The sequence below is a fragment of the Phycodurus eques genome, chromosome 20 (genome assembly GCF_024500275.1).
Source record: "Phycodurus eques isolate BA_2022a chromosome 20, UOR_Pequ_1.1, whole genome shotgun sequence".
NCBI classification, from domain to species: domain Eukaryota; kingdom Metazoa; phylum Chordata; class Actinopteri; order Syngnathiformes; family Syngnathidae; genus Phycodurus; species Phycodurus eques.
Window position 1 is genome coordinate 15710249 of NC_084544.1, and position 26164 is coordinate 15736412.

General features: G+C 45.3%; 1 protein-coding gene and 1 long non-coding RNA gene across 6 annotated transcripts in view; both read right to left on the minus strand.

Moving 5' to 3' along the window:
• Positions 1-26164, minus strand: part of top2b (DNA topoisomerase II beta) — a 132114-nt gene that overhangs the window by 78773 nt on the left and 27177 nt on the right. For 4 of the 5 annotated variants that reach the window (XR_009767230.1, XM_061664132.1, XM_061664135.1 and 1 more), the window contains 9 exons: positions 21209-21306; positions 20885-21097; positions 18745-18918; positions 12617-12718; positions 12381-12518; positions 12135-12273; positions 8639-8796; positions 7903-8028; positions 7697-7807 (listed from right to left, as the gene is read on the minus strand). Coding sequence is in view for 4 of the 5 variants with exons in the window: in XM_061664132.1 (XP_061520116.1) it covers positions 7697-7807; positions 7903-8028; positions 8639-8796; positions 12135-12273; positions 12381-12518; positions 12617-12718; positions 18745-18918; positions 20885-21097; positions 21209-21306 (1259 nt within the window). In the remaining variant the exon portion in view is untranslated. The remainder of the gene's footprint in view (positions 1-7696; positions 7808-7902; positions 8029-8638; positions 8797-12134; positions 12274-12380; positions 12519-12616; positions 12719-18744; positions 18919-20884; positions 21098-21208; positions 21307-26164) is intronic. The other variant, XM_061664134.1, reaches the window with a different exon arrangement.
• On the minus strand, positions 9497-12116 carry LOC133395355 (uncharacterized). Its single transcript, XR_009767231.1, has 3 exons — positions 11836-12116; positions 11095-11232; positions 9497-10712 (listed from the first exon to the last, which is right to left on the minus strand). It is a non-coding gene; the product is annotated as an uncharacterized LOC133395355 (long non-coding RNA).

Sequence of the window (26164 nt, forward strand, 5' to 3'; positions counted from 1 at the left end):
GATTCATTGAACACATTATTATTATTATCATCAGCATTATTATGTGAACGAATCCCCGACAGCGCCGTACTGGGGTCCAGCTTCCAACCGCACCGAGCGGACTGCGACATGGAGCTATCGGGGAAAACAAAACGTGGTGAAATATGCTTCCATATCAACGAAAAATGGTGTACTGACGTCACGGAGTTCAATACACAATGCAGCCCGGACTTGAAGTTACTGTTTTTTAACTGTAAGTCATTATACTCGCTGTGGGAGTTTGCTTTATTCATACCCGCCCCAGCACTGGGGCGCCCCAAGGTTGTGTCCTCTCTCCACTACTCTTCTCTCTCTACACAAACGACTGCACCTCAACGCACCCGGCTGTCAAACTTCTGAAGTTTGCAGACGACACCACAGTCATCGTCCTCATCAAAGACGGTGACGAGTCTGCATATCGACCGGAGCTGCGGTGCGGCCAACACAATCTGGAGCTGAACACGCTCAAGACTGTAGAGATGATTGTGGACTTCAGGAAACATTCTTCGCCACGGCTGGCCCTCACACTGCCCTGTGTCAACCGTTGAGACCTTCAAGTTCCTGGGAATTACAGTCTCTCAGGACCTGAAGTGGGCCACCAACATCAACTCCGTCCTGAAAAAAGCCCAGCAGAGGATGTACTTCCTGTGGCTTCTGAGGAACCACCGCCTGCCTTAGTAGCATCTGCAACATTTGCACAATCGACATTGTCCCAGATTATTTCACTACAAGTCACTTTAACCTGCATACATTTATTGAAGTCTCGGTGCCCTTTGCACAAAGGTCATTGCACCGGTCTATTGTTCTATTAGTCATTACAAACTGCTCTAATTGCAAGAGGACTGCATCTTTTTGCACAATTGTCAAATAAATAAATAAATTGTACCGGCATTACCAGTTTACTTGCAACCTTTTATTGCTCAGTGACTGTCCGTGGGGACGGCGGACCACCCTAGATCCCTCAGTATGGGAGGTGTCCTGTCCACCGGGCCACTCTCAGGTGGACTCCTGGGCACGATCCCGCCTCTCAATTGGGTGGCTTGGGGCGCTCAGCCCCTGCAGTGCAGGCACAGCAATTACAGAACACTTCTGACAGTGATTATACATGCGAAACAGTGTCAATTCACTTGCATGTGTCTGCAGACACACACCCCGTCAGACTTATTTACTCATTGCGACATAACTTCAAACTATGCGAATTTCTCACTTACACTCACACTGGTCCTACACAGGTTTATAAATTTACATCGTCAAACCCACCACACTTCAGTTGTACAGCCGGGTCCACGACCCTTGTCCTGCATGCTTTCCTTCCTCTCCAATATTGTCCTGTCCTTCCCTCACCGCGTGTCGCACTACTGACCCATTCAACACTTGAATCCACTGTGTCATTGTACGTTATACAATGCTTTACTTTCCTCATCTAGTTTTACAGCTAGTGCTTTGTCTTTTGTTGTCTTCTTTTCCTATATTATTTAGCTACCTTTTCAGTCTCTCTACTTTGTTTTTCTGTCACTCCACCTCTAAAAAGTTTGTCCTGTATTTGATTGAACAACTGTAATTCTCAAATACCCATCAGAATACAAATAAACCACAGTAGCATCTTAAAATGTCCACTGTGACACAATAAAACTGTTCCGGCATAAAAGAGATACAGATCTTCCTTTTTGCTTGACCTAACAGCCGAACAGGAAAAAAAATGCAATCCTATGTTGACGCAATCAACACAGGATTGTGCTTTATCCTGGAACACCTCAACGGCACAGGGACTTATGCGAGGATCCTGTTCGTGGACTTCAGCTATGCGTTCAACACCATCATCCCCGAACTCCTCGCTGAAGCGGCATAGCAATATCAACCTCAAAAAGGCCCAGCAGAAAAGAAGAAACACGGCCTACAACAAGAGCTGTTGAGGCAGTTCTCCACGGCAGTAATTGAATCGGTTCTGCACTTATCCAGTCTGGTTTGGTGCTGCCACATAGAAAGACAGACTGCAACGGGCAGTCAGGACTGCCGAAAAAATTACCCACCTACCCAATCTTGAGGACTTGCACTCATTTGCTGCCAGTCCTCCATGTTAACATGAATATTTGAATTCAACAGCTATCAATGGCAGTAAGTAACAGTGCCAGAACTAAGACAGGGGCATGCAAAATCCTCTTGGACCCTTCACATCCTAAAACCTAAAACCAGCAGACATTCCAACAGCTTCTTCCCTCTTGCCATCAACGTCTTCAACAATTGACTTACCATTTCATTGAAACATGCTGCCGATTTTCCACCTCCGTTGGACACTTCTACATGATTCGTGCACTCACTGTTTTATCAGTGTGTTTATCAGTATTTGCAGACTGTTTTTGATTACTACTGGCTACTTATGTGTTTGAGAACTCTGCACAACCGTCACTGTACTAGATCATCGCACTATTAGTCACTTAAAATTGCTCTAAATTGCTTGAGGACTGCATCATTTGCCCAATGTCATTATATCAGCATCACCACACTAGTGGTACACTTTCATTGCTCAATGACTCTCCATACTTGTGTTTATGTTCTAAATGTATCTTTTCTCATTGTAGCTGTTTGTTGTCATACTAGAGTGGCTCCGACTACCAGAGACAAATTCCTTGGGTGTCTTGTAACATACTTGGCCAGTAAAGTTGATTTTGATTTTTGTTTTAAAATCATCTCACATAAAATCAATAAGAGGGGAGGAAGGCACCCGCTTTGATTGGACAGGACTGAAGTTGGCTGTGGTGACGCCCACACCAGCGCAGCCGTTTCGTTTTAAATCCGGTGGGGGTACACTTGTCCACGAAATGACCAAAAACGGGTCTAGCCCATTTACGCCAAGCGAGCACGAAAATAGAGCCCTGAAAGTCTGTCTAAACTTTCACCTGGTGGGACCACGTCTAATGCTGCGTTCACAGCGCATGCGAATTGGACATTTCACACGCCGTGATTACATTTAAAGTCAATGCAAACGGTGCGAGTTGGCGCAAAATGGCATCAGGCGACAGGAAAGACGTGTAGCGTGATGTGAATAAGGCGAACAAGCGAAACACCAGACATTGAACTATTCGTGCCACACAATTGCAAATGCATGATGCGAGCGATGGCGGAGCAAACACCTGAATATTTGCCTCGCCTTTTCGCTCGTGTTGAAAGGATTTGAACTCGCGAAAAATTCGCGTGAAGCTGTGTTGCAAGAGCCAACCAGCAACGCATTGCAGAGCTGCATAATCACCGACCACAGCTGACTGACTAACTCACCTGATTGTCTGAAGTCTTGTGGACAAGCGCGGGCGGGATGGATTTTTCATTCATATTTTTTATGAATGTAAAGCTTTCAGTTGCATTTTATGCATGAAAAGCCCTGTATAAAATTTGATTGATTGAAATGTTATTTTATCAAGGTGGTGTTTCCTTTTAACACAGGTGAAACGAGAGCTGCAAGCAGTGATTGAAGGAGATTGAAGAGCACCTGCTGAAATTAATATGAAGCCAGCACTGCACTAAATCAGGACCAATCGGAAAGAATAAATGTCTACAATCTGCACAAAAGTAAACAGTTCTGTTCGATATTTTGAGTTCAGGTCAGTCTGGTTTACTTCTCTATTCATCTGCAGTTTCCAACTAGTTTGGTTAGCTGCTAAATGCATTCCATACATATGCCCAAAGCCAATCCCATTTTAGTGGGCCTAAATGATGATTTTACATGTGGCCCCACATATATACAGTGCCATGAAAAAGCATTGGCCCCCTTCTCAAATATTAATATTTTTGCATAGTTTCCCTACTTTAATGTTTAAGATCATCAAACAAATACACCACAAGAGAACTTAAATTTCAGTTGTTAAATGGTCATTTCATTTATAAAGGAAAATAAATTATTCAAAGTTACCTGGCCCTAGATCTAACAACTGGTTGGACCATCCTCAACAACAACAATTGAAAACAAGTGTTTTCTATAACTGGCAATGAATCTTTCACATCTCTGTGGAGATATTTTGGCCCACTCTTCCTTGGAGGGTTTTCGAGCAGGAACGGTGTAAGGTCACTGCATTTCAATCTGATTCAAGTCTGGACTTTGACAAGGCCACTCCAAAACCTTCATTGTGTTTTTTAATCCATTCAGAAGCTGACTAGCTGGTGTGTTTTGGATCGTTACCCTGCTGCAGAACCCAAGTGCGCTTCAGCTTGAGGTTCAGGATTTTCTGTTAAAGAGTAGAATTCATGGTTCCATTTATCACAGCACGTTGTCTAGGCCCTGAAGGAAAAAAGCAGCCCAAGACCATCACACTACCACCACCATGTTTGACTATGGGTGTGATGTTCTTTTTCTGAAACGCTGTGCTACATTTACGCCAGATTTAACGAGACACACACTTTCCAAAAAGCACAACTTTCATTTCGTCCGTCCATATATTCTTCCAAAAAGTCTTGGGAATCATTCAGATGTTTTTTTGGAAAAGTAAGACAAGCCTTTTTCCTTTTTGTGGGGGGTTTTCGCCTTGGAACTGTGCGATAGATGCCATTTTTGCTCAGTGTCTTCTTTATTGTTGTGTCGTGAACACTGACCTTAACTGAGGTAAGGGAGGCCTGCAGTTCCTTTGTCATTGCTGTTCCCTTGAGATAATCTTTGTAGGCCGGCCACCCGTGGGAAGGTTTCACCAGTGTTCCATGTTTTCTCCATGTGAGGATAATGGCTCTTCCTACGGTTCCCCCTCAGGCTCAGTCTGGTGGCCGTCCAGGCCACCCAAGGTGAGGCGCTTGGCTGGGCAGTTCAGGAGGTCGGCCAGGACGCCAAGCACAAGGGTCTGTACAGGGCCACTCAGGTGGACGGCCACGGTGCTGAACCCAATGGTAATGCAAGGGCCAGGCAATAGGGTCTGGTGGCGGCCGCTGGACGAGCGCCGCTGGAGCGAGGTCGGGAGGCAGGCGCAGCTCCTGAGGAGCCGGGACGGGAGACTGCCGCAGCTGCCGAGGAGCAGGAAGGGGAGCCTGTCGCATCTAACGAAGAGCAGGAACGGGGTCTGCAGTCGCTTCCTCAGATGTCAATTTATTTTTAGACTGTTCTGGAATTTCTTTGGATCTTGTCATTTTCTTGCAGCTTTTGTCTGAGTGAACTTTATCGGGAAAGATTCTGTTTAGCTGGTTTCTTGATTGAAGAGGTCTGAATGTACTCAGGCTTGGGAGTGATCAGTGAAAATTAACCAAAAACTGTGATTAGCCACAATGAATTCATGATTTCACAAGGGGCTCAAATTATTTCTTCACACAGGGCCCGGAAACAGTATTTTCCCCTTAATTCATGTGTTTTGAGAAAGCATTGGATACACAGGCGTAGTTAGGCAGAGGCTGAAACCACCTGCGGCGCCAACTATTTTTCCTACGGCCATCGGGACCTCCACCGCCAGCAAGAAAACTAAATATCGCAGCCGCCACGATGCAGACAAGAGATGAGCATTTCCTTGTATATACCTACGACTCTATTATGGTTACTATGCACTGGGGAGTAGGGGAAAAAAGACCCACGCAGTACTTTTCAGTACAGTCGTCTGTACCTTTGCCTATATGACAAGCCAACAGACACACAGCAAAGACTTTGTGTGCGGCGTGTTATAATGCAACTCGAGCGAGGGGCACACAGTGTATAGGAATACTGCATACTATGTAAAAGCTTGTGCCGTGTCACTGCAACATATATGAACATATAATACTTTCTTTTTCTGTTGCGCAACTTTCGACTTGGCCGCTCGTCGTCGTCACTGTCTGATCGGCTCGGACATGTACGCTTCGACCATGCCTAGTTCAGTCGGGTGCTCCCGTATGTTGAAATCCTCTTCCACATATTCCAACACGTTGCTCGCCATTGCGTATAGAGCGTAGCGCGCCGTGTTTGGCGATTGCAACGTCACTTCTGGTAGCCCTTGCGGTGGATAGAGTAACCACACCCCGGTGTCTCGAGCTTCCCGTATGTTCGGGGAGGACTCAATATGCGTCATAAAAACCTCATTTTTTAGCTCAACTATGGTTGAAAACTAGTCGCTGATGGTGTAGCGGTACACTCGCCTGACTTTGGTGCAGGCAGCGTGGGTTCAGTTCCCACTCAGTGACGGTGTGAATGTGAGTGCGAATGGTTGTCCGTGTCTATATGTGCCCTGCGACTGACTGGCGACCAGTTCAGGGTGTAGTCCGCCTTTCGCCCGAAGTCAGCTGGGCTCGGCTCCGGCGTCCCGCGACCCTAAGCGGTGTTGAAAATGGATGGATGGATGGATGGTTGAAAACTTGCTCGAAGGTACGTGCATTTATTACATAACATATAAACAATGCAAATATCAATTTGAACTGACCCCATAACATCTTTGTCATCTGACCTTTAAAGAACGACATTGAATCCGTCGCGACAAACGTTTGCGTGACGTTTGCAGGCATGACGAAAGGTGCCAGATGGTTTGTGGGTCTACTAGTACGGGATCACTTTGCATTACGATCGAAAATGTTGACAAAAGTGCGTTCCAGTATTAGTATGTACAGTACAAAGGGATGCGTGAATATAATTTTTATACGAATGAACGTGTTGATTCAAGTTTGACCATTAAAATGTCATCTGTTGTGTCGTCTGTGGTAAAACTGTTTTTCAAATTTAGACAACCGCTTTACGAAGCATAACCTTCAATCTAACGACAACTGTCAATTGTCCAGTCAGTGCTTAGAGGACTCAGGAGGAATGCACATTTTGTTCACATTACTTTTTTTGGAAGGATTGTCATGTATTTTTATGTCATGTATTAGTCCCTTAATTATGAATCGCTTTCATGCGCCATCAGCCCATTAGGTACACATCTAATTACCGTATATTGGACCAACAGAAAACAGTCTTGGTCGTTGCTTAATGGTGTTCTCGTTTCGAACCGTAGGAGTGACGAGGCTGTCATCACAAGGTACACAGCACTGTTTGTTCAGAAACGAAGCAAGATCAATTGAGTTTGAAATACAGATCAAAACAAGTCAGTGCAATAAATTCAATCAATGATAATCTCAGTTGTTGTCATACTTTTTTTAAGTGTTATGATTTGTGGGGGAAAAAATGATTACCACTCCAATATACGTTGTGACTGGAGCAAGACTGTATGACTTCCAAGAAATGACTTGACTGGACTTGCTTGAAATTTAGTGGCGACTCGACTTGATTTGCTTGATCTTTTTCCACCGCAGTGACTTGGGACTTGCCTGAGACTTTCAGACATATGATACTTACTCCCATCGCTGCCACATCATACAAGTGGTGTAAAAAAATGAAAATAAAAACAAAGAAAGAAGGATACATCTCAAGGATACTTGTCCAACTGAATAGCTCCAAAATGTCTTCGCTTAACGTCCGAGGAAAAGTGTCTCGAAATGTCAGTCGAGAAATCTTTCTATACTGTACTGATTTGTTTTATTATTATTTAGTCCCCTGGTTTACCTGTGACTTTCGGCCTGCGATTTTAACATTTGCGTGGGATTTGGTCTTACTTTGGCCTGAATATGAATATCCATTCAATACAGTGTCCTACAGTAGTGTTCACAAGAGTGCGTTGTAATATTAGCGTGTACCAATGTAGAATAGAATTACATAGTTCTCCAGTGTCCCTAAGACAACAATGAAACATATTACCAGTATGTGCCTTACTTTGACAATGGGTGTGATAAATTCCTCCAGGAATGTGTGTTTCAACAAGGATGGCCAGTTGTGATGAAAGAAGTTGATGAGCAGACCTTTTATATGGGACCCATCTTGATCCTAAGATAGAAAAGAAACAGGAAAACTACAACTATATAAGTGAATGGAATACTAGAAACGGAACCGGCAGAGAGTGCATCCATTCGGTAGGCCACCTGATCTGTCATGATCATGATCTTGCCGTAGCGCAGACTCCTCAGGGACTCTGGGTCTTCGTAACTCTTCTTGTATTGGAGCCCAACGATTTTGATGATGTTATTGATTTCAGCGTTTTCCATGATCTGTTGGTAAAGCAACAGCAAACAATAGGTTGTAAATACTAAATGTTTATGAAGCAATTTATTCCAGTAAATAACGAAGAGCAAATCATGAAAACAGACTCATCACATTAGTCCATGAAAATAACAAATACAATATTGGTGCCGCTTTTTCTCGGATTTTGTAAATACAGTGGACCCCCGCTATTTGTGGGGAAAAGAGACGAGCCTGACTGCGCATAACGAAAATCTCCAATTGATGCGCTCCCATGATTACCGTGCAAAAAAAAAAATAAAAAAATAAAAAAAATAAGCAGAAAATTGGGTAAAAAATGTTTTGTTTTTTTTAAAAGCGAATAAGCGGGTGTTTCCGAAAATAATGGGTGATAGGTCAAAATAAAATGAAGTCAGTGAATAGGTGAATTCGCGAATGCTGAACCGCGAATATGCGGGGGTCCACTGTAGTAAACTCATGAAGTTGTTTGGAATAGGGGAAATTGTTTTCCTTTTTGCAATTCCACTTCCGACATTGACACTTTTTCCCACCATGCAATGGTCTGCTCATCACGACTAAGTGCTATCATGTACAAACATACAGTAATTGAAGGTGAATTCGATTCAATCCAATGCATACCTGTTTGTGGGTTGCTTCGCGTACATTTAGGATCTTTCCTCTCAGCGGGAATACACCATAGCGATCGCGCCCGATCACGCCGAGTCCAGACACAGCAAGAGATTTTGCTGAATCGCCCTCAGTGAGGATGAGAGTGCATTCTGAGGAGTGTTTGCCCCCTTGAATACGGGTACGAAAAAGACAAGACTCGTCAATGTCTGCATTGCTGAACTACCACTTACTATGATTAGTTGTTAAGTTGTTAGTTCAGTCAGATTCCGATATCAAGAGAGTATGGCCAACTCAGCGACAGGTGCCATGTTGGTTGAAATAGCTTCCCCTTGTGTACAAATTTGAGAATAATGTCTTCATTTGAGGTGTCCAAGCGTACAGACTTTTTATTAAGTGATAAGCGCCACGTGTACAAGAATGTTGCGGTGTGATCCCTCCATCCAATTTCCGTACCGCTTATTTTGCCAGAGCCTATCGCAGCTAACTCTTTGCGAGAGGTGGGCTACACGCTGAACCGGTCGCCAGCCAATCGCAGGGCCCATAGAAACAAACGACCAGTCGCACTCACATTCACACCTACGGCCAATTTTGAGTCTTCAATCAACCGAGCATGCATGTTTTGGGGATGTGGGAGGTGTGTGAGAAAACCCACAATTTCTAAATACTGCCATTATTAGTTAATCAAGGATATTAATAGGATGTGTAGTTTTGTATTGAACATTTTAGAATATCAATTTTCTCCAACCATTTACAGCAACCCTCACAAATAGAATAATTGTGATTACTTTGTGACATCCGAAAAAAAAGTATTGCTTCACAACAATTTATTCAATGTTTTCAAAAATACATACAATTTATTTGCACAACTATTTTTTTTTTTTTTTTTACAGGCATGCTCTTGCTGCCAAGTTCACCAGTTGACTTGGATTGTGTGAGTTTGTCCTTTGCGTATCTTTGCTTGCTTCTTCCCCTCAAGTGCAATCTTGCTGTGAGGAATTTTGCAAGGGGAATGTTCTTAATTCCGTGACAGCAAGGCAGGTCAATGTCCCTTGTGAGAGCTTCTGCTTGCTCGGCGAGTCTTGATGTAAACACATTTTTCCCTTCCCAACTTAATTTGAGATGACCTGAAGAGGAATTGAGCCCTGTCAAAACAGCTTCATGCATTCCTCCGAACAGCAGATCCTGCAACCATCCTTCCATTTCTTTTTGGTGATGTTAACTCGTGAGCGAGTTGTGATTTTGGATTTCAACCCATACTGATTCGATACAGTTTGAACACGCATTCTTCATTTTCTTGACTATGACATTGTGTAGGCTGTTGTTCTCTGGATCCTCATCAATGACGGGACTAACAGGTGAAATGCTGTCGTGACTCTCTGAACATGGGATCCTGATGAAGAAATTCAGCAAGGAAAGTGCGGTCTTCCTCCTGGTAACTGCTTTTTGAGGGGCATTTCTCAAATCTTCAGTGCCCGTCTAAAATCAAGAGCTGTCGGGACAGGATCCTTCATTCGGGTGCATCCAAAGAGGTTTTCGAGGCAGTCTTGGGTGAACCTTGATGTTAAGAAATACACGCGACCTGTGGTGAGAAGCTCAGATTGAAGGGTAATGATTGTTGACGTTGGGAGGACCACTCCTGTCTGGACTGGCTTCCAGCGGCCCTGTTTTCTGATGGTCATATACGGTCGATTGCAGACGGTTTCGTAGGATTGTTGATTCCACTTGCTGAGTGCCGCCATGGGGTGTCTACTCGACGTTGTCCGACCATGAAGTTTATGCGCCAGTCCGTGGTGAGTAGTGAGTCATCATGTGCTTCACATTCAACCAGGTACCGCAGTGCTGAACTTACCGCACGGCTGCCGAAAGGTTTGTGTCAGCAGTCCATTTCTTTCCTCGCTGACTTGCCTGATTGAGTTTGTCAAGCTGATCGTTGTTGAACACCTTCGAAACGTTCACCTCTATCCTTTTTTTTTCCTTTCAAGTTCATTTCCTCCCTTCTTTCCTTGGCCAAGAACTTTCAATCTCTCATTGCACTTCTCTGCAGAAAAGCCACTGGGCACAAGTTGGTCCTCTGGCTTGTCATCTGCACACAAAATGACAAAAATTGAAATTGAAAATACACTTACGTAAACAAACAACTCGTCAAATACTCATGTACAACACCAAAATTATGAAAAGTAATAAAAAAGTATCATACTACTGCATAATTCTTTCCCATAATCCTAAGGGATAAGGGATTGCCAAATATTTGTACTAGAACAGGGATGGGCAAAGGTGTTGGCTCAGGGGCCACATTGACTTTTAATATTTGACAGGCGGGCCAATCCAGGAGCAGATGCTTCCATATAAAAATTAAATTGCAGTGTTAGTACTTAGATGTACTTTGAATGGGAAGAGCGTTGTTTTGTTGATCGCCCTTTTTTTTTTTTTGCCAGTGAAAAAAAGAAAATACAAATGTTCCATACGTATCCTCTTTGACAGATGAGACGACGACTGCGATCTCTGCTTCTCAAGACGTCTCCGAGGCCGCACGGTTTTTAAGTGGCGTGGACGCGAACAGTGTTGGCACAACATTCGGGATCAATTTCCTCAGGCCATCAGCTCTGCACCAAACATGTTGCGTGTCATCAAAATGATCCTTCAAAAAAATATTTGAAAAAGCTAGACAGGACATTAAAGCCTGCATTGTACAGGATTGCATGGGTTAAGGAATTTTGCCAATGTTTTCAAATGAAGCATTAATCGTAATACTAATTGCAATGACATACACTACTGGTCAAAGGTTTGAGAACAAATCCATTTTTCCAGCTTTTTTTCAAATTGAAAAGCACAGAACAACGAAACTATTCAAGTTACAAAAGAAATCGTGGACTCAACCTACAAACAAAAAAGCATTCTCATTAGCCCCCTGACTGATTAAAGTAGCCAACTTGGGCAAATATAACAGCTGAACACAGAGCATTAGCTCTAAAATGAAAATCAAATATTCTTCAAAGTTCTTCCCAACTCTGTTGTCAAAGTTCCCATAACTGTGTGTTTATTCATTGGACTTGAACGACTTGACTTTCAATTTAAAAAAAAAAAAAACAATTACAAAATAGGCGTGTTCTAGAATTTTGAACGAAACATGCACCAATTTGCCGCCCCTGCTACGTATATGGTCCGTCAGTACACGCACTTGTCACCTCCAACTTGCTAAATCTTACCTCGTACAAAATGCAGTTGTTGGGTTTCCAGGCCTCCCGTCATCCCGTCATGTGCGTGCTACCAAGCGATAGTGTACTGCTTTCTAATGAGACACGCAGATGTCGGTTCCAAAGCGTCCTGTAGTCACATGAGGGGCTTTTGACCAATCGCAAAGCAAACAGTCTCAAACCCAGTTGGCCATACTCTCTTTATATAAGGCTCGAGGTGGAATGAATCTTCCTAATAGTTTGAAAACCGCAAACTCCACCTATAAAAGGAACAATTCCACACATGAAATAATTCTGCAGTGAAAACCCACCAGCATCATTGGCATCATCTAACTTGGGGATGCCCTTTATCTTGCTGTGCTTCACAGATGAGCACTTTTTATTCAACTGTGTCTGTGCTTTAAACTTCACCCAGTTGAGTATACTCTCAACAATCCCACAATTTGTTGCCTGTGGATGACAAAGACAAAATATCAACTCAACAGTGTTTTTTTTTGGTTTTTTTTTGGCACCTGCAATTACGTAGGAAGCTGAAAGCAATTCATAACTGCACTTACAGCCTTGATAAACTTGTCCGACAGAAGGCATTTGGAACCGAAGCTTTTTGTCTGTAGGGTCATGTTTTCTTTTGTCTGGGAGTCAAAGCTGGGATTCTCAATCAGTGCATTCACAAAAACCCAAATGTGGTTCTTAACCTGCAGTATTAAGGAGACGAAGATATGTCCTTTCGGGTCAGTAACGTGAGAGAAATAGAATTTTAAAATGGTCATGTTAAAATCATGCATTACTCCACCTGAAAAGGTTTGACAGACACTCCTGCCTTGTTTTTTTTCTTCACCACTTCAATAAGTTTGGACACGATCTGATCCACCACATAGTCAACGTGTCTACCTCCCTGGAACAAAACACTTAAGAGTTACAAAAACCTTCAATCTGCGAAATAATAAAGGGGTAGGAGGCATAAATGTTCAGGAGGACTAAAGTGAGTGGCAGCTCGAATGCAAAATTGTATGTAAACGTTACAGTTAGGTATTAAGTTAGACAGTTGCACTTTGTAACATTTTGTTACGATACGCCACAGCATTGAAATAACGCACTTCAACTTTAAGGGTTTTCATGAAAATATACTTTTGAGAGCTTTAAGGGTGTTTGGACCAAGCAACATAAATATACACTAGAAACATTTTCAATACTTGAATGAAAGTTTGAAGTCAAGGGCATCCTGATCATAAGCACATTCTATCTGGCTTTCTATGTACACATTACTTGACCCTTAACTGTGCCCATCATCAATTTCTACTTTTGGTGGGGAATTTGTTTTCAGTTTTGAAATCAGAAAGACTAAACAGGTTTGAGATGAAGTAACTGACACGGTCATGAAAGATGATTCTATTTATTTGCCTTCAGAAACACTTGCATCTCTTTTGAAGTATATTTTGTACAGTGGGTGCTAGTGTTGTAACGATTTATTCATTATATTGAAGGATCGATTTATATTCCTACGATTGATTTCTATTCCTACGACTGGATGCTCGGCAAGTTCGCCTTCCGGACGTAAATATATCGATGTAAATCCCTTTTAAAAGGATACAATCAATCGAGTTTATCAATACTACGAAATAAGGCATTGGATTTTATAATGATGTGCGAGTTTGTGTTTTTTAGCACTTTTAATGATGAAGATGTTAAGCGTTATTTGGTTAAATTTTCCTCTGTGACGTCACAGGGGATCGATCATAAGAGTATCAAACAGTGTTTGTTTCTTCTGGCACTATTAAGTGAGCCCATCTGAGTAGCTAACCACATCTCCCATGATCCCCTGCGAGATATATATATATATATATATATATATATATATATATATATATAATATATAAAACACACACACACACACACACACACACACACACTCACGCACACACACACACACACGCACATATATAAACCAGACGCGGGTCACCGGAGTCCCTCTGGAGCCAGGCCTGGAGGTGGGGGTCGAAGGCGAACGCCCGGTGGCCGGGCCTGCACCCATGGGCACAGCCCAAAAGGGTACCGTGGGTCCCCCTTCCCATGTGCTCACCACCTGAGGGAGGGGCCATAGGGGTCGGGTGCAGTGTGAGCTGGGCGGTGGCCGAAGGCAGGGATGTTGGCGATTCAATCCCCGGATACAGAAGCTGGCTCTTGGGATGTGGAATGTCACCTCTCTGGCAGAGAAGGAGCCTGAGTTGGTGTGTGAGGTTGAGAAGTTCTGACTAAATATCGTCAGGCTAGCCTCCACACACGGCTTGGGCTCTGATACCAGTCCTCTCGAGAGGGGTCGGACTCTCTTGCACTCTGGAGTTGCCCACGGTGAGAGGCGCCGGGTAGGTGTAGGTATACTTATTGCCCCCCGGGTCGGCAACTGTACACTGGGGTTCGCCCCGGTGGACAAGAGGGTAGCCTCTCTCCGCCTTCGGGTGGGGGGACAGGTCCTGACTGTTTTTTGTGCCAATGCACCAAACAGCAGTTCCGAGTACCCACCCTTTTTGGAGTACTTGGAGGAGGTGCTGGCGAGCGCTCCCGCAAGGGAATCCATCGTCCCGCTGGGGGACTTCAATGCTCACATGGGCAATGACAGTGAGACCTGGAAGGGCTTGATTGGGAGGAACGCCCCCCCGATCAGAACTAGAGTGTTGTTCTGTTAACGGACTTCTGCGCTCACCACGGATTGTCCATAACGAACACCATGTTCACACATAAGGGTGTCCACACGTGCACTTGGCACCAGGACACCGTAGGCCGCAGTTCGATGATGGACTTTGTGGTCGTGTCATCGGACTTGCGGCCGCATGTCTTGGACACTCGGTTGAAGAGAGGGGCGGAGCTCTCAATTGATCACCACCTGATGGTGAGTTGGCTCCGATGGTGCAGGAATATGCCGGTCTGACCTGCCAGGCCCAAACGTATTGTGAGGGTCTGCTGGGAACGTATGGCAGAATCCCGTCAGAAGGAGTTTCAACTCCCACCTCCGGCAGAACTTCACCCACGTCTCGGGGGAGGACGGGGGACATTGAGTCTGACTGGAGTATGTTCCGCGCCTCCATTGCCGAGGCGGCCGACCGGAGCTGTGGACATTAGGCGGTCTGTGCCTGTCGTGGCGGCAATCCCCGAACCCGTTGGTGGACACCAGCGGTGAAGGATGCCGTCAGGCTGAAGAAGGAGTAATCTTTTGGCCTGTGGGACTCCTGAGGCAGCTGATGGCTACCGGCTAGCCAAGCGGAATGCAGCTTTGGTTGTCGCCGAAGCAAAAACTCAGACATGGGAGGAATTCGGTGAGGCCATGAAGAACGATTTCCGGACGGCTTTGAGGAAATTCTGGTCCACCATCCGGCGTCTCAGGAGGGGGAAGCAGTGCACCATCAACACTGTGTATAGTGACCTTGACTCAGGACGGTTGAGGCAGTTAAAAAGCTCCTCGGTGGAGAGGCCTCAGGGGTGCATGGGAATTCGCCCAACAGGTCTACATGTGTTTTTGTGGACTTGGAGAAGGCGTTTGACCGTGTCCCTCGGGGAGTCCTGTGGGCAGTGCTCTGGAGTATGGTATATATACCAATACCAGTATACCAGTATACCAAACCCCCTGATACAGGATGTTCGGTCCCTCTAAAACCAGTGTCAGAGTCTGGTCCACATTGCTGGCAGTAAGTCAGACACTTTTCCAGTTGAAGAATGAACGGGAGATCGACATGCGGATCAGTGCAGCATCTGCAGTGATGCAGATGCAGTGATCTTTACATTGGTCTCGCCACGACAGACCCTCCATCCATCCATCCATTTTCTGAGCCGCTTCTCCTCACTAGGGTTGCGGGCGTGCTGGAGCCTATCCCAGCTGTCATCGGGCAGGAGGCGGGGTACACCCTGAACTGGTTGCCAGCCAATCGCAGGGCACATACAAACAAACAACCATTCGCACTCACAGTCATGCCTACGGGCAATTTAGAGTCTCCAAATAATGCATGTTTTTGGGATGTGGGAGGAAACCGGAGTGCCCGGAGAAAACCCACGCAGGCACGGGGAGAACATGCAAACTCCACACAGGCGGGGACGGGGATTGAACCCCGCACCTCAGAACTGTGAGGCTGACGCTCTAACCAGTCGGCCACCGTGCCGCCCCACGACAGACCCTTTCCACAAAATTGTAAGATCATGGAAATGATAAGGTGTTGGTATACTATCTTTCTCAAATCCAATGTCACAGCAACAGTCCACCAGAATGCTTTAGAGGACTTCATGAGTCTTTCTGCTGAGGATCTGTATGGAGATGCAGATTTCATCTTCCAGCAGGACCTGGCCCCTGCCCATACTGCCAGAAGCACCAAAACCTGGGTTGATGCCCATGCCATAATAGTTAGGGTTGGGCATCGAGACTCGAGAACCGACTGGAACCGGGGCTCACGTTCCGGTTCTCCCGTAATGGTTAAAATCTTAAAATTTCGGTTCCCACTTTTGATGCCAAGTCCTCCGGACGCGAAGAAATGGCGCAAACTGACGAAGAAGGGACAAAAACCAACGAAGGAGAACGCGCACGACGTGCTTGTGCCCCACGACAGCGGCGAACAAAAGTGTGTCTTACCTTTGTTAAAATGAATGACCAGTCGTCTCAGTGCAACATTTGGAATAAGATTATATTGTGCAAAGGAGACTTTCACGATGTGTAGCGTCTGACGCACTCCGAGCCTCAGCCTACGACGCGTGAAGCTTCAGTGAAGTCAACTCTCAGTCAATTGGGTGAGTGAAACAATAAAATGTCTATGCTAACATTGAGACAGCTCACAAGGTAAACGGTTGGTTGCACTTTTGCACTGATGGCTTTTAGCGTTTCTATAGTCTTCAAACCAAGGTAAGAGCCGATGACCGAAAAAAAAGTTCAACATTGAGCTAAAACGTCACCGTAGCAACTTTACATCACAATGAATTGGGACGAAATCCGCATAAACGTCTCACAGTATCACAAACACTAACCACATTAATGACTGTATGTACTTTGTGCCATCTCATAGAAGACCATTCATTTGTTCTGTCTGTCACTAGGCCTCACTGGCATAAATAGAGGAAAAAAGGTATATTATTTTTTGTAAATGAATCATTTTTTGAGCAGTTGAATAAACATTTTTAAAATTTCCCACAGCACCCCTGAAGATCGCTCATGGCACACTAATGTGTCACGGCACACTGGTTGGGAATCACTGGTCTACTGTAGAGAGTGCGCCATGGCTCTGACGAATACAAAACAAGTCTTTGGAGTCTGGAACATGCTATTTTTGGTAGTTTTTTCCCCCGTCAAGCCGTTTGGAACTAGGAAGCACACTAATTCCTTGCGGCTCATGAAAGCAAGTCATCTAAGATGAGTACTGAACATCCACAATGTCATGACCAAGCACAACGGCATGGTATGTTTGGATAAAATGTAAAACTTTCAAACATTTTGAAGCTTTTTTATATTTATTTACAATAATTCTGTACTATACTAGGCATTTTAGGCCACAAACAAAACTACAAAACAATAATTTTGCACTGTAGAGTAATATGGGGTTCAGCCGTCATAATCGCCGTCTTCGGCGGAGAGAAAGGTCCGTGTTACAACTAGACTTTACATTGACCTGATCGGCGTTATCGGTGTCAGCCGATAATTCGCATTTTATGCTGATCGGCTTTCATGTCATAAGTCGCCGATCCGAGACATTTAACTCCGCGTCTTCGTCGCGTATGAATCCAAAAGCTAGTTTATTTTTAGCCTTGTCACTTGTCATGTTGCGCAGTACTGTAACTATCTGACGGCCACTAAAGTTTTTTCAATCTTGTCGGTGAAAAAACACGTCGTCGGTGTGGGACTATTTTGCGGCGTCTCAGACAAACAACACGTAAGTTATTTGCAGTCTGTGCACAACTGAAGAACTGAATGACGTTTAATTTAACAAATGCTATCTCAATCATCTAAATGCTTCAACACAAATTTGATCGAGCACGTGAGGAATGTACACGAGGAGGAACATGCCGCGTACAAACGACGCAGGGGGGGTGTCAAACGGACTCAAACTCTGGACAACACCCGTGCATATAGCCAGTCTGTGAGAAAGTTAGAGTAAGCATGTCATTAAGAGTATTTAATTAAAGTAATTTAATTGCAATGAAGTAATTTAATGACAGCAAGTTAGTTATTTCTGTCATGCTGATTTGACCTAAACTTATGTCAGTGGCCAATCCTTGAATGGCCCCTAGGGGTCATTGGTGTTTTAACTTTTGTCTAAAATGCTAGAGAAGAATTTGAGCTGGGGCGGACTGGCATCCAGCACGCCTCGCAACCCTTGTGAGGATAAGCTGTACAGAAAATGGATGGATACAGTATACAGTACACAAGTATAAACAATAAATGAACAAGTCATGTAAATAGACATATTGCTCCATCTTGTGATCGGTTATCGTTTTTTTAAACTTGCTGACCGGTGATCGGCCCCAAAGATCCTGATCGTGTAAAGCCGAGTTACAACCATACGTGACGTCACATGTCCGGTCTTTTGCTCTTGCATTTTTCTTATCATTCCGGCTTTGCCATTCCCGCGCCAGCAACCAACCTTCACTTCACTTCCACCTTTTCGGTGATGACGTAATCGCGTTGTCACGTCCATGCATTCGTCAAGCACGGCAAGCAATCTGTGATTCGGAGTTTTGCTATTCAATGTGTTTCATGAGGACAAAAATAGAATTTTGACTTTAGTTATGGAAGACTGCTAAATTCGAGCCTTGTGCAAGTATATATTTTTTCGATTACAAAGTACCACAAGCTACACTTACATTTTTCTCAGCTATGTTAGTGAATTTTTGTCGAGGGTTGTATGTTTGCATCATCGGTTTTCGATGCTAATACAGTATTGCTATACACACCTTGGTGGTGGCGATGCTGTTGACAAAGCTGATTTGTTGGAATCCTTTCTCGCTCATTGCGAGGCACACTTCCCATCGGTCATTTACAGTCTCATGCAGCACCTTCAGGGCGACACCAGTCTCATCCAGTTTGTCTTTCACATACAGATCCACATAGCTGCGGAAGCCATTAACCTTGAAAGAGTGAAGACAGGTACATCGGTTTAATATTAGTTCTTACCGACATTTTACAATTGTAATGCCATAACTCATTGCCACCAGCTGCTTACGGTTGATTAAAGCCAACGGGGAGAGCAGATGTTTTACAATAGCAATTACAGTGTAATAGCGGCATTGTTGTCACCAACACAGTATAAAAGCATGGGAAGAAACTCATAGTTTACAATTGTAATGCCATAACTCATTGCCACCAGCTGCTTACGGTTGATTACAGCCAACGGGGAGAGCAGATGTTTTACAATAGCAATTACAGTGTAATAGCGACATTGTTGTCACCAACACAGTATAGAAGCATGGGAAGAAACTCATAGCGTTGTTTTAAAAAATGTCTGAAACAAATGAATGAACCCTCCTTGAGCCGTCACCTTATCGTGGTGGAAGGGTTTGTGTCCCCCAATGATCCTACGAGCTAATTTGTCTGGGGCTTTATGCCCCTGGCAGGGTCACCCATGACAAACAGGTCCAAGGTGAGGGACCAGACAAAGTACGGCTCAAAGACCCCTTATGATGATGACAAATATTGGATCTCATTTTCCCTTGCCCGGACGCGGGTCACCAGGGCCCCCCTCTGGAGCCAGGCCTGGAGGTGGGGCTCGAAGGCGTGCGCCTGGTGGCCGGGCCTGCACCCACGGGCCCCGCCCGGGCACAGCCCGAAAGGGTAACGTGGTTCCCCCTTTCCATGGGCTCACCACCTGTGGGAGGGGCCATAGGGGTTGGGTGCAATGTGAGCTGGGCGGTGGCCGAAATCCGGTGTCGAATTCCCTGATACGGGTTGTTTGGTCCCCGCCAAGGGTGCCCTTAGTCACCGATTCTGTTCATAACTTTTATGGACAGAATTTCTCGGCGCAGGCGAGGCGCTGAGGGGTCCGGTTTGGTGGCCTCAGTATGGCATCACTGCTTTTTGGAGACGATGTGGTTCTGTTGGCTTCATCAACTCGTGATCTCCAACTCTTACTGGAGCGGTTCGCAGCCGAGTGTGAAGCGGTTGGGATGAAAATCAGCACCTCCAAATCTGAGACAATGGTCCTCAATCGGAAAACGGTGGAATACCCTGTCCGGGTCGGGGATGAAATCCTGCCCCAAGTGGAGTGAGGGAAGAATGGAACGGGAGATCGACAGGCGGATCGGTGCAGCGTCTGCAGTGTTGCGGACTTTGTATCGATCCGTTGTGGTAAAGAAGGAGCTAAGCCGAAAGGCGAAGCTCTCTATTTCCCGGTCGATCTACGTTCCTATCCTCACCTATGGTCACGAGTTGTGGGTCGTGACCGAAAGAATAAGATCCCAGACACAAAGCGGCCGAAATGAGTTCCCTCCGCAGGGTGTGCGGGCTCTCCCTTAGACATAGGGTGAGAAGCTCGGTCATCCGGTAGGGGCTCAGAGTCGAGCCGCTACTCCTCCGCATTGAGAGGAGCCAGATGAGGTAGCTCGGGCATCTGATTGGGATGCTTCCTGGACGCCTCCCTGGTGAAGTGTTCCGGGGACGACCCAGGACACCCTGGAGAGACGATGTACCCCGGCTGGCCTCGGGACCCCCCCGGAAGAGCTGATTGAAGTGGCTGGGGAGAAGGAAGGCTTCCCTATTAAAGCTACTGCCCCCGCGACCCGACCTCGGATAAGCGGAAGAAAATGGATGGATGGATAAAGTGATGTAGTATTCATACAGGGAGGTGGGGCTGCAGTACTTGATTGATCACTTCATTCATTCAGAGATGTATATTTGTGCACATTTAACAGTAATATTTGTATGTGGATGGAATGGGGACATTAAACAAAGTTTTTTATGAAACAGGTGAAGATTCCAATATTTTGCAACCATACGTAACAAAAACTTTTAGAACTTGTTCATGAGTAACCTTCACATCCGCAGCTTCTATAAACTGGAAAAAGTAAGAGGAAATAGAACAGAATGTTAATGACTTACAGGTAATTTTTTCCCGTTCAGCGTGACTTTGACACCTTTGCAAGAGCCGGCCACATCATATGCTCTGCGTGTTAGAAGAGCAACTGTATCCTTATCCAGTTTCTCCATCTTAAACTTAGACAGGTCTGGCTGGAAAGTCACACAGGTGAAATCATCTCCATCGAAGAACTTGATCTTGGGCTCTGAAGACTTGCTCATGTTGTTCTGCCAAGTCTGGGTGCAGCACATGGAAACAATGTAGGCAACACTTATCCATAAGACGTTTTGCTGAATATCCAGAAACATTGAAATCACCGTTTTTGTATTTGCAGGATAATTTCCTACCTGTTTGAAGCTGTGTCTGTACTCCTTGCAGGCAGTTTCCACAGAGAATTTGGTACTGAAAATATTGCAAAGTTTGGCACCATAGCCATTCCTCCCACCTGGGACCAAACACAGAAAAATACATCAAATATATAAATAAAATGTCTCGTGCATAATATGTCAAATATTGAGCGCTGAATGTGTTCACATCAGAGGAAAGAATCATTTCCTATTATCAAGCAATGCCTTATAGAGCATGGCTGAATTGACTGGGAGGTCACTTCATTACACACACCCTACACTCACCGTTTGATAATGACATAGTGCCATGAATCAACCATTCATGAAAAAAAAAAAAATAAGCACAAATACATAACATAACATACATTCAACATACTACTAGTAACATAAACACACATTAATAACAAAGATTAACGTCTTTTTTACTGCCCGTCCATCCATTTTCCGAACCGCTTGTCCTCTGTAACGTTCTGGAGCCTATCCCAGCTATCTTTAGGCGCTGAACTGGTCGCCAGCCAATCGCAGGGCACATAATCAAACAAACATTTGCACTCACGGGCAATTTAGAGTCTTCAATCAACCTGCAATGCATGGTTTTAGAATGTGCGTGAAACCGGAGTACACGGAGAAAACCCATGCAGGCAAAGGGGAGAACATGCAAACTCCACACAGGCGAGGTCGGCTTTGACTCCGGATCCTCAGAACTGTGAAGCAGATGTGCTAACCAGTCGTTCACCGTGCCACCCGTTTTTCTTTTAACTGTAACAATGGGAACCGTGTGGCTTTTCCGTCGTCATGCTACCGGCTGCTAGCCGAAACAGAGCGTCCCTATTGTCGCCCAACGTCTCTGCTTTCCACCGTTTGGGGGTGGAATGCTTTGTTGCACGCTATTATCCGGCTAAAACACGGCTAAATATGATGTCAGCGCAGCATAAGCCACAAATCGTCTCCTCCATTACAGCGAATAAACTACAGTTTTCGACAAGTGTCAAATCACGAAGGACAGGCGGAGGATAAGACAGGAGAAAGACACCATGCTCGTTGCTCAGCTATCGTGAAGTCGCAAACTACCAAAATAAGTGATTGGTGGTACAGTACACTGCGTTATACCAGAGATTAGCCATCTTTGAAGAGTAAAAGAGTAGGCAAATGAGCACACGTTTAGAGAGGAAAACACTGTTATCTACAATACTAAGACAGTCATAACAGGGACCGGAAAGGAATTAGGATGTCACTGCTGCTATCTCACTTGAGAAAATGAACCTATAATTTAGAAGTACATTTAATATCATAAATCCGAAACTACTCGTGACATAAACGCACATTAAAAAAAGATTAACCTCTTTTTTACTGTAATGATTCCCATTTGCATATTGCCACCCTCCAGTCGGATGCCTATGCTAAACAAAGTTTTTTTTATCTCTCAAATGAGACCTACAACAGCCCCAGTGCTTGGCAACCCGGACTATTCTAAACCTTTCTTGTTGAATGTGGCAGAAAAAAATCAGGATATGCTTGTGCGGTGTTGATGCAGGATACACCAATAGGGAAGTAACCTCTGGCTTATTATCGCACCAAACTTGACGATGTCGATGCAGGACTACCGCCCTGCTACCAGGGCCTAGCCGCTGCCGTGTACGCATTTCAGAAAGCTGCTTCAGTCACAATGGGGAACCCAGTAATCCTGTACATGTCTCACCAACTTCATGCCCTACTAACAAGCCCGCGGTTTGTGTTAACTCAGGCCAGACGAACAGGCTATGAGGTAATGTGTATGTAGGAGTGGGCGCTTCGATATAGTTAATCCCGCTACGTGAATGGTTTTGCCCGGTGAAGACACGCCTCATGTTTGCATCCTCTCCAGAGCGATCTTTTTAAAACTGAGAGATGACCAACACAAGCAGCCCATTATTGCGGTCCTTAAATATTTTTTTGATGACACCTGTTTCAGGGACGTACTGTAGCTGGAAATCATGCAGGAAATGCTGTGGTGCAATTCAAGGATGATAATACTTACCCTGAGGTACAAGCAGAAAAGATTCCTCAGCCTTGCTCAGCACAGCTAGCTGAGATAATTGCATTGACTGTTGCTTGCTGGCTGGCTGTTGGCAAGAGATTGAATGTCTATACTGACTCTGCTCATGCTTGTAGTGTGTGTCACATCCATGGTCAAATTTGGCAACAAAGGGCAGATGGCACCCCAGTAGTACATGGGGAAGCCGTGGGCTCGTTACTTGTTGCTGTCAAGTTGCCCTCAGCTTTTGGCATCATTCAATGCCCAGGACATCAGTTTTGTTGCTCGTGGCAACAACGTTGCTGATGAAGCCGCCAAATGTGCCGCCTCCAGGCAAACTATTACTCCCATTCTAGTTTTGGAGGATTGTGAGCCTCTCACTACCTCATGTTCACTGATTGACGCCCGGCGTAAATCCGGCGTCTACCAGCACAGTACGTATCTTAAACGAGGCGCCCACAAAACCACCCAGGACGGCCCACAGAAGGACCTGTGGCGTGGCCCCGAGGGTCATTTTGTGTTGTCGACAGCGCTCGTCAGGATTCCTGTTGTTGATCCGCACGGTTCGGACCATTGCGCAGGGGGGAGGTATTGAGGTGTCTCATCTGTGTGGTGGGCACCTCACTTGGCAGATATGGTTGATAAATCTTGTTTGAATGTCAGGTCTGTGCTCAACATATTGTGCGCAAAGCACTTCCAGCGCCCATATGTCACATTCCAAGGCCGGATGGCCCTTTCAGGCATCTAATGATGGACCACATTGACATTGAGCAAATCAGGGGCTACAGGTATATTCTGGTAGTGGTTGACAGATTCAGCAGATGGATAGAAGCTGTGCCTACGGCTTCAGCGGCCAAATTCCTGTGCAGACAAATCTTCCCCAGGTTTGGACTTCCAGGCATCATTAATTCAGACAATGGACCTGCATTTGTGGCAAAAATTACACAAATAACAAGGAAAATGTTGGGGATTAAACAAAAGTATGGCTGTGTTTATCACCCCCAATAACAAAGCGCAGTGGAGCGCGCAAATGGCACTTTGAAGGCCAAATTGGCAAAAATAAAAGCAGATAGTCATTACAAATTAAATTGGAAAGACGCACTGCCATTAGATTAATTAGTTAATTAATTAACTCATTAATGAATACATTAATTAATTAAAAGCACCAAGACGGACCTCCTTGAAAAACATTAAATTTTCATTTCTTCTGCGTTATTGGCCTCAGTCGAATGGTGGCTGTTCTTTGCTCGTTAATCCTTTGCTCGAGTTGATCTTCCAACTCGGGCCACCTCGCCTCGTTCCCGCGGAAACTCAGCTTCGTCTTCTTGACTTGGCGAAGCTCGTTTTCCTGCTTCCTCCACTTGCGAAACATGGATTCGTTGATCTTGAATTCTCTTGCGGCTGCTCGATTACCGCGTAGCTAATAGCTTGCAGTTTAAACTGTGCTTCGTAAACATGTCTCTTTGTAGGTGCCATTTTCGGGGGTCCTTAGCCAAACCGATGCACATACCGGAACTATATACCTACTGGGGGCGTGTCTTTAGCGTCCTCCTTCACGCGCACCCTTCCCCCTTTACTTCCGCATGCTGTCCTCAGTCACTTCCGCCTTCCTCTATATAAGCAGCGTGTCGGCAGGAAATGCTCCCAGTCAGTCAAGCGGAGCGCTCATTATAGTCACACAACAACATTTACAGATTTTGGAACTCGGTGCACACATAAGGCACCCGTCCATTTTGGAGAAAATGTAAGACTTTTAAGTGCGCCTTATGGTCGTGAAAATACGGTAATATTGTCAACAAGACGACCCACCCGCCTGTACGAATTGGATGAGAGTCAGCTGTTTGAAAATGTGGATGTAGCAACGCCTAATGAATGACCGAAATCCAACAGCCAAGTGTCGGTATCGGCATAGACGAGCGAGAAGAAAACAAAAAAAAATTAAAATAAGAGAATGCAAAACGAAACTCTACAGTTAGCGTTAAATGAACTCCCATTTGGACCCACTTCCTTTGACATATCAGACACATACCTACCAGGGGGGCGGGTTTCAGTCAACTCCCCTGAATATCCTATGGTATTACATGTACATGTCTTTTGGGTTGAAACTAACCGGTTGCATCGGGCTAGTCAAAGTAATCAGATATATAAAGGCCTGACAATACAGACACACCGCATCCCAATGCAATACCATTATTGGATAGAGAATGATGACGGAGCTGCATGCTTGCTCACTAGAACTAATTTGTATTCCATGGTTTGGTGCCAATATACAGTATTGTTCTCGACACAACAAGTTAGTCACTAATGAAAACAAAGCAATTGCTGATTTAGCCCTCAAAACCTACTGCCCACTTTTCCTGTTTGTCATAAGACAGTATGTGTACAAAATATATATATGTGCTAGGTGATCTTTGTCTTCCTGCACCTAGAGCCAAATGGAGGACTCTCAAAAGATATGGAACCCGCTCTCAGCGGGAGCACCCGCCAAGGAGGCAGGTCCTCAGGAGCCGCAGCCATCGACCCCGAGAAAAATACGACATGCTCCCCTGGTCCTGCCGTGGAGGTCCCAGCGTGAGGGTCCCCTGCCTCTCCTGTTGATTCACCACCCAGCCTGTCGTTCAACGTTCGACCCTGCGGATGCAAGGGAACGGACCTGAAGGAGATTACCTTCCCTCCTCGACCTCCGATGCTCACGCCCCGAGAAACAGCAGCGGATTTACCCCCTCTTATGCACCCCTGCCTGCCACTGTTTGCAGGCCCACCTATGATGGAAGGGCGCCCGAGGTGCCTGCCTCCACTTCCTTTCCACCGGCAGCCACCCCTGAGGGTAACACCCCTGCATCTGGGAATACCACTGCATCTATCTACAAAGCCATCGGACCCGCCCCCAAGGCTACCAAGTCCGGGTCAAGGGTCACCGACCTCCTCATCACCACGACGCT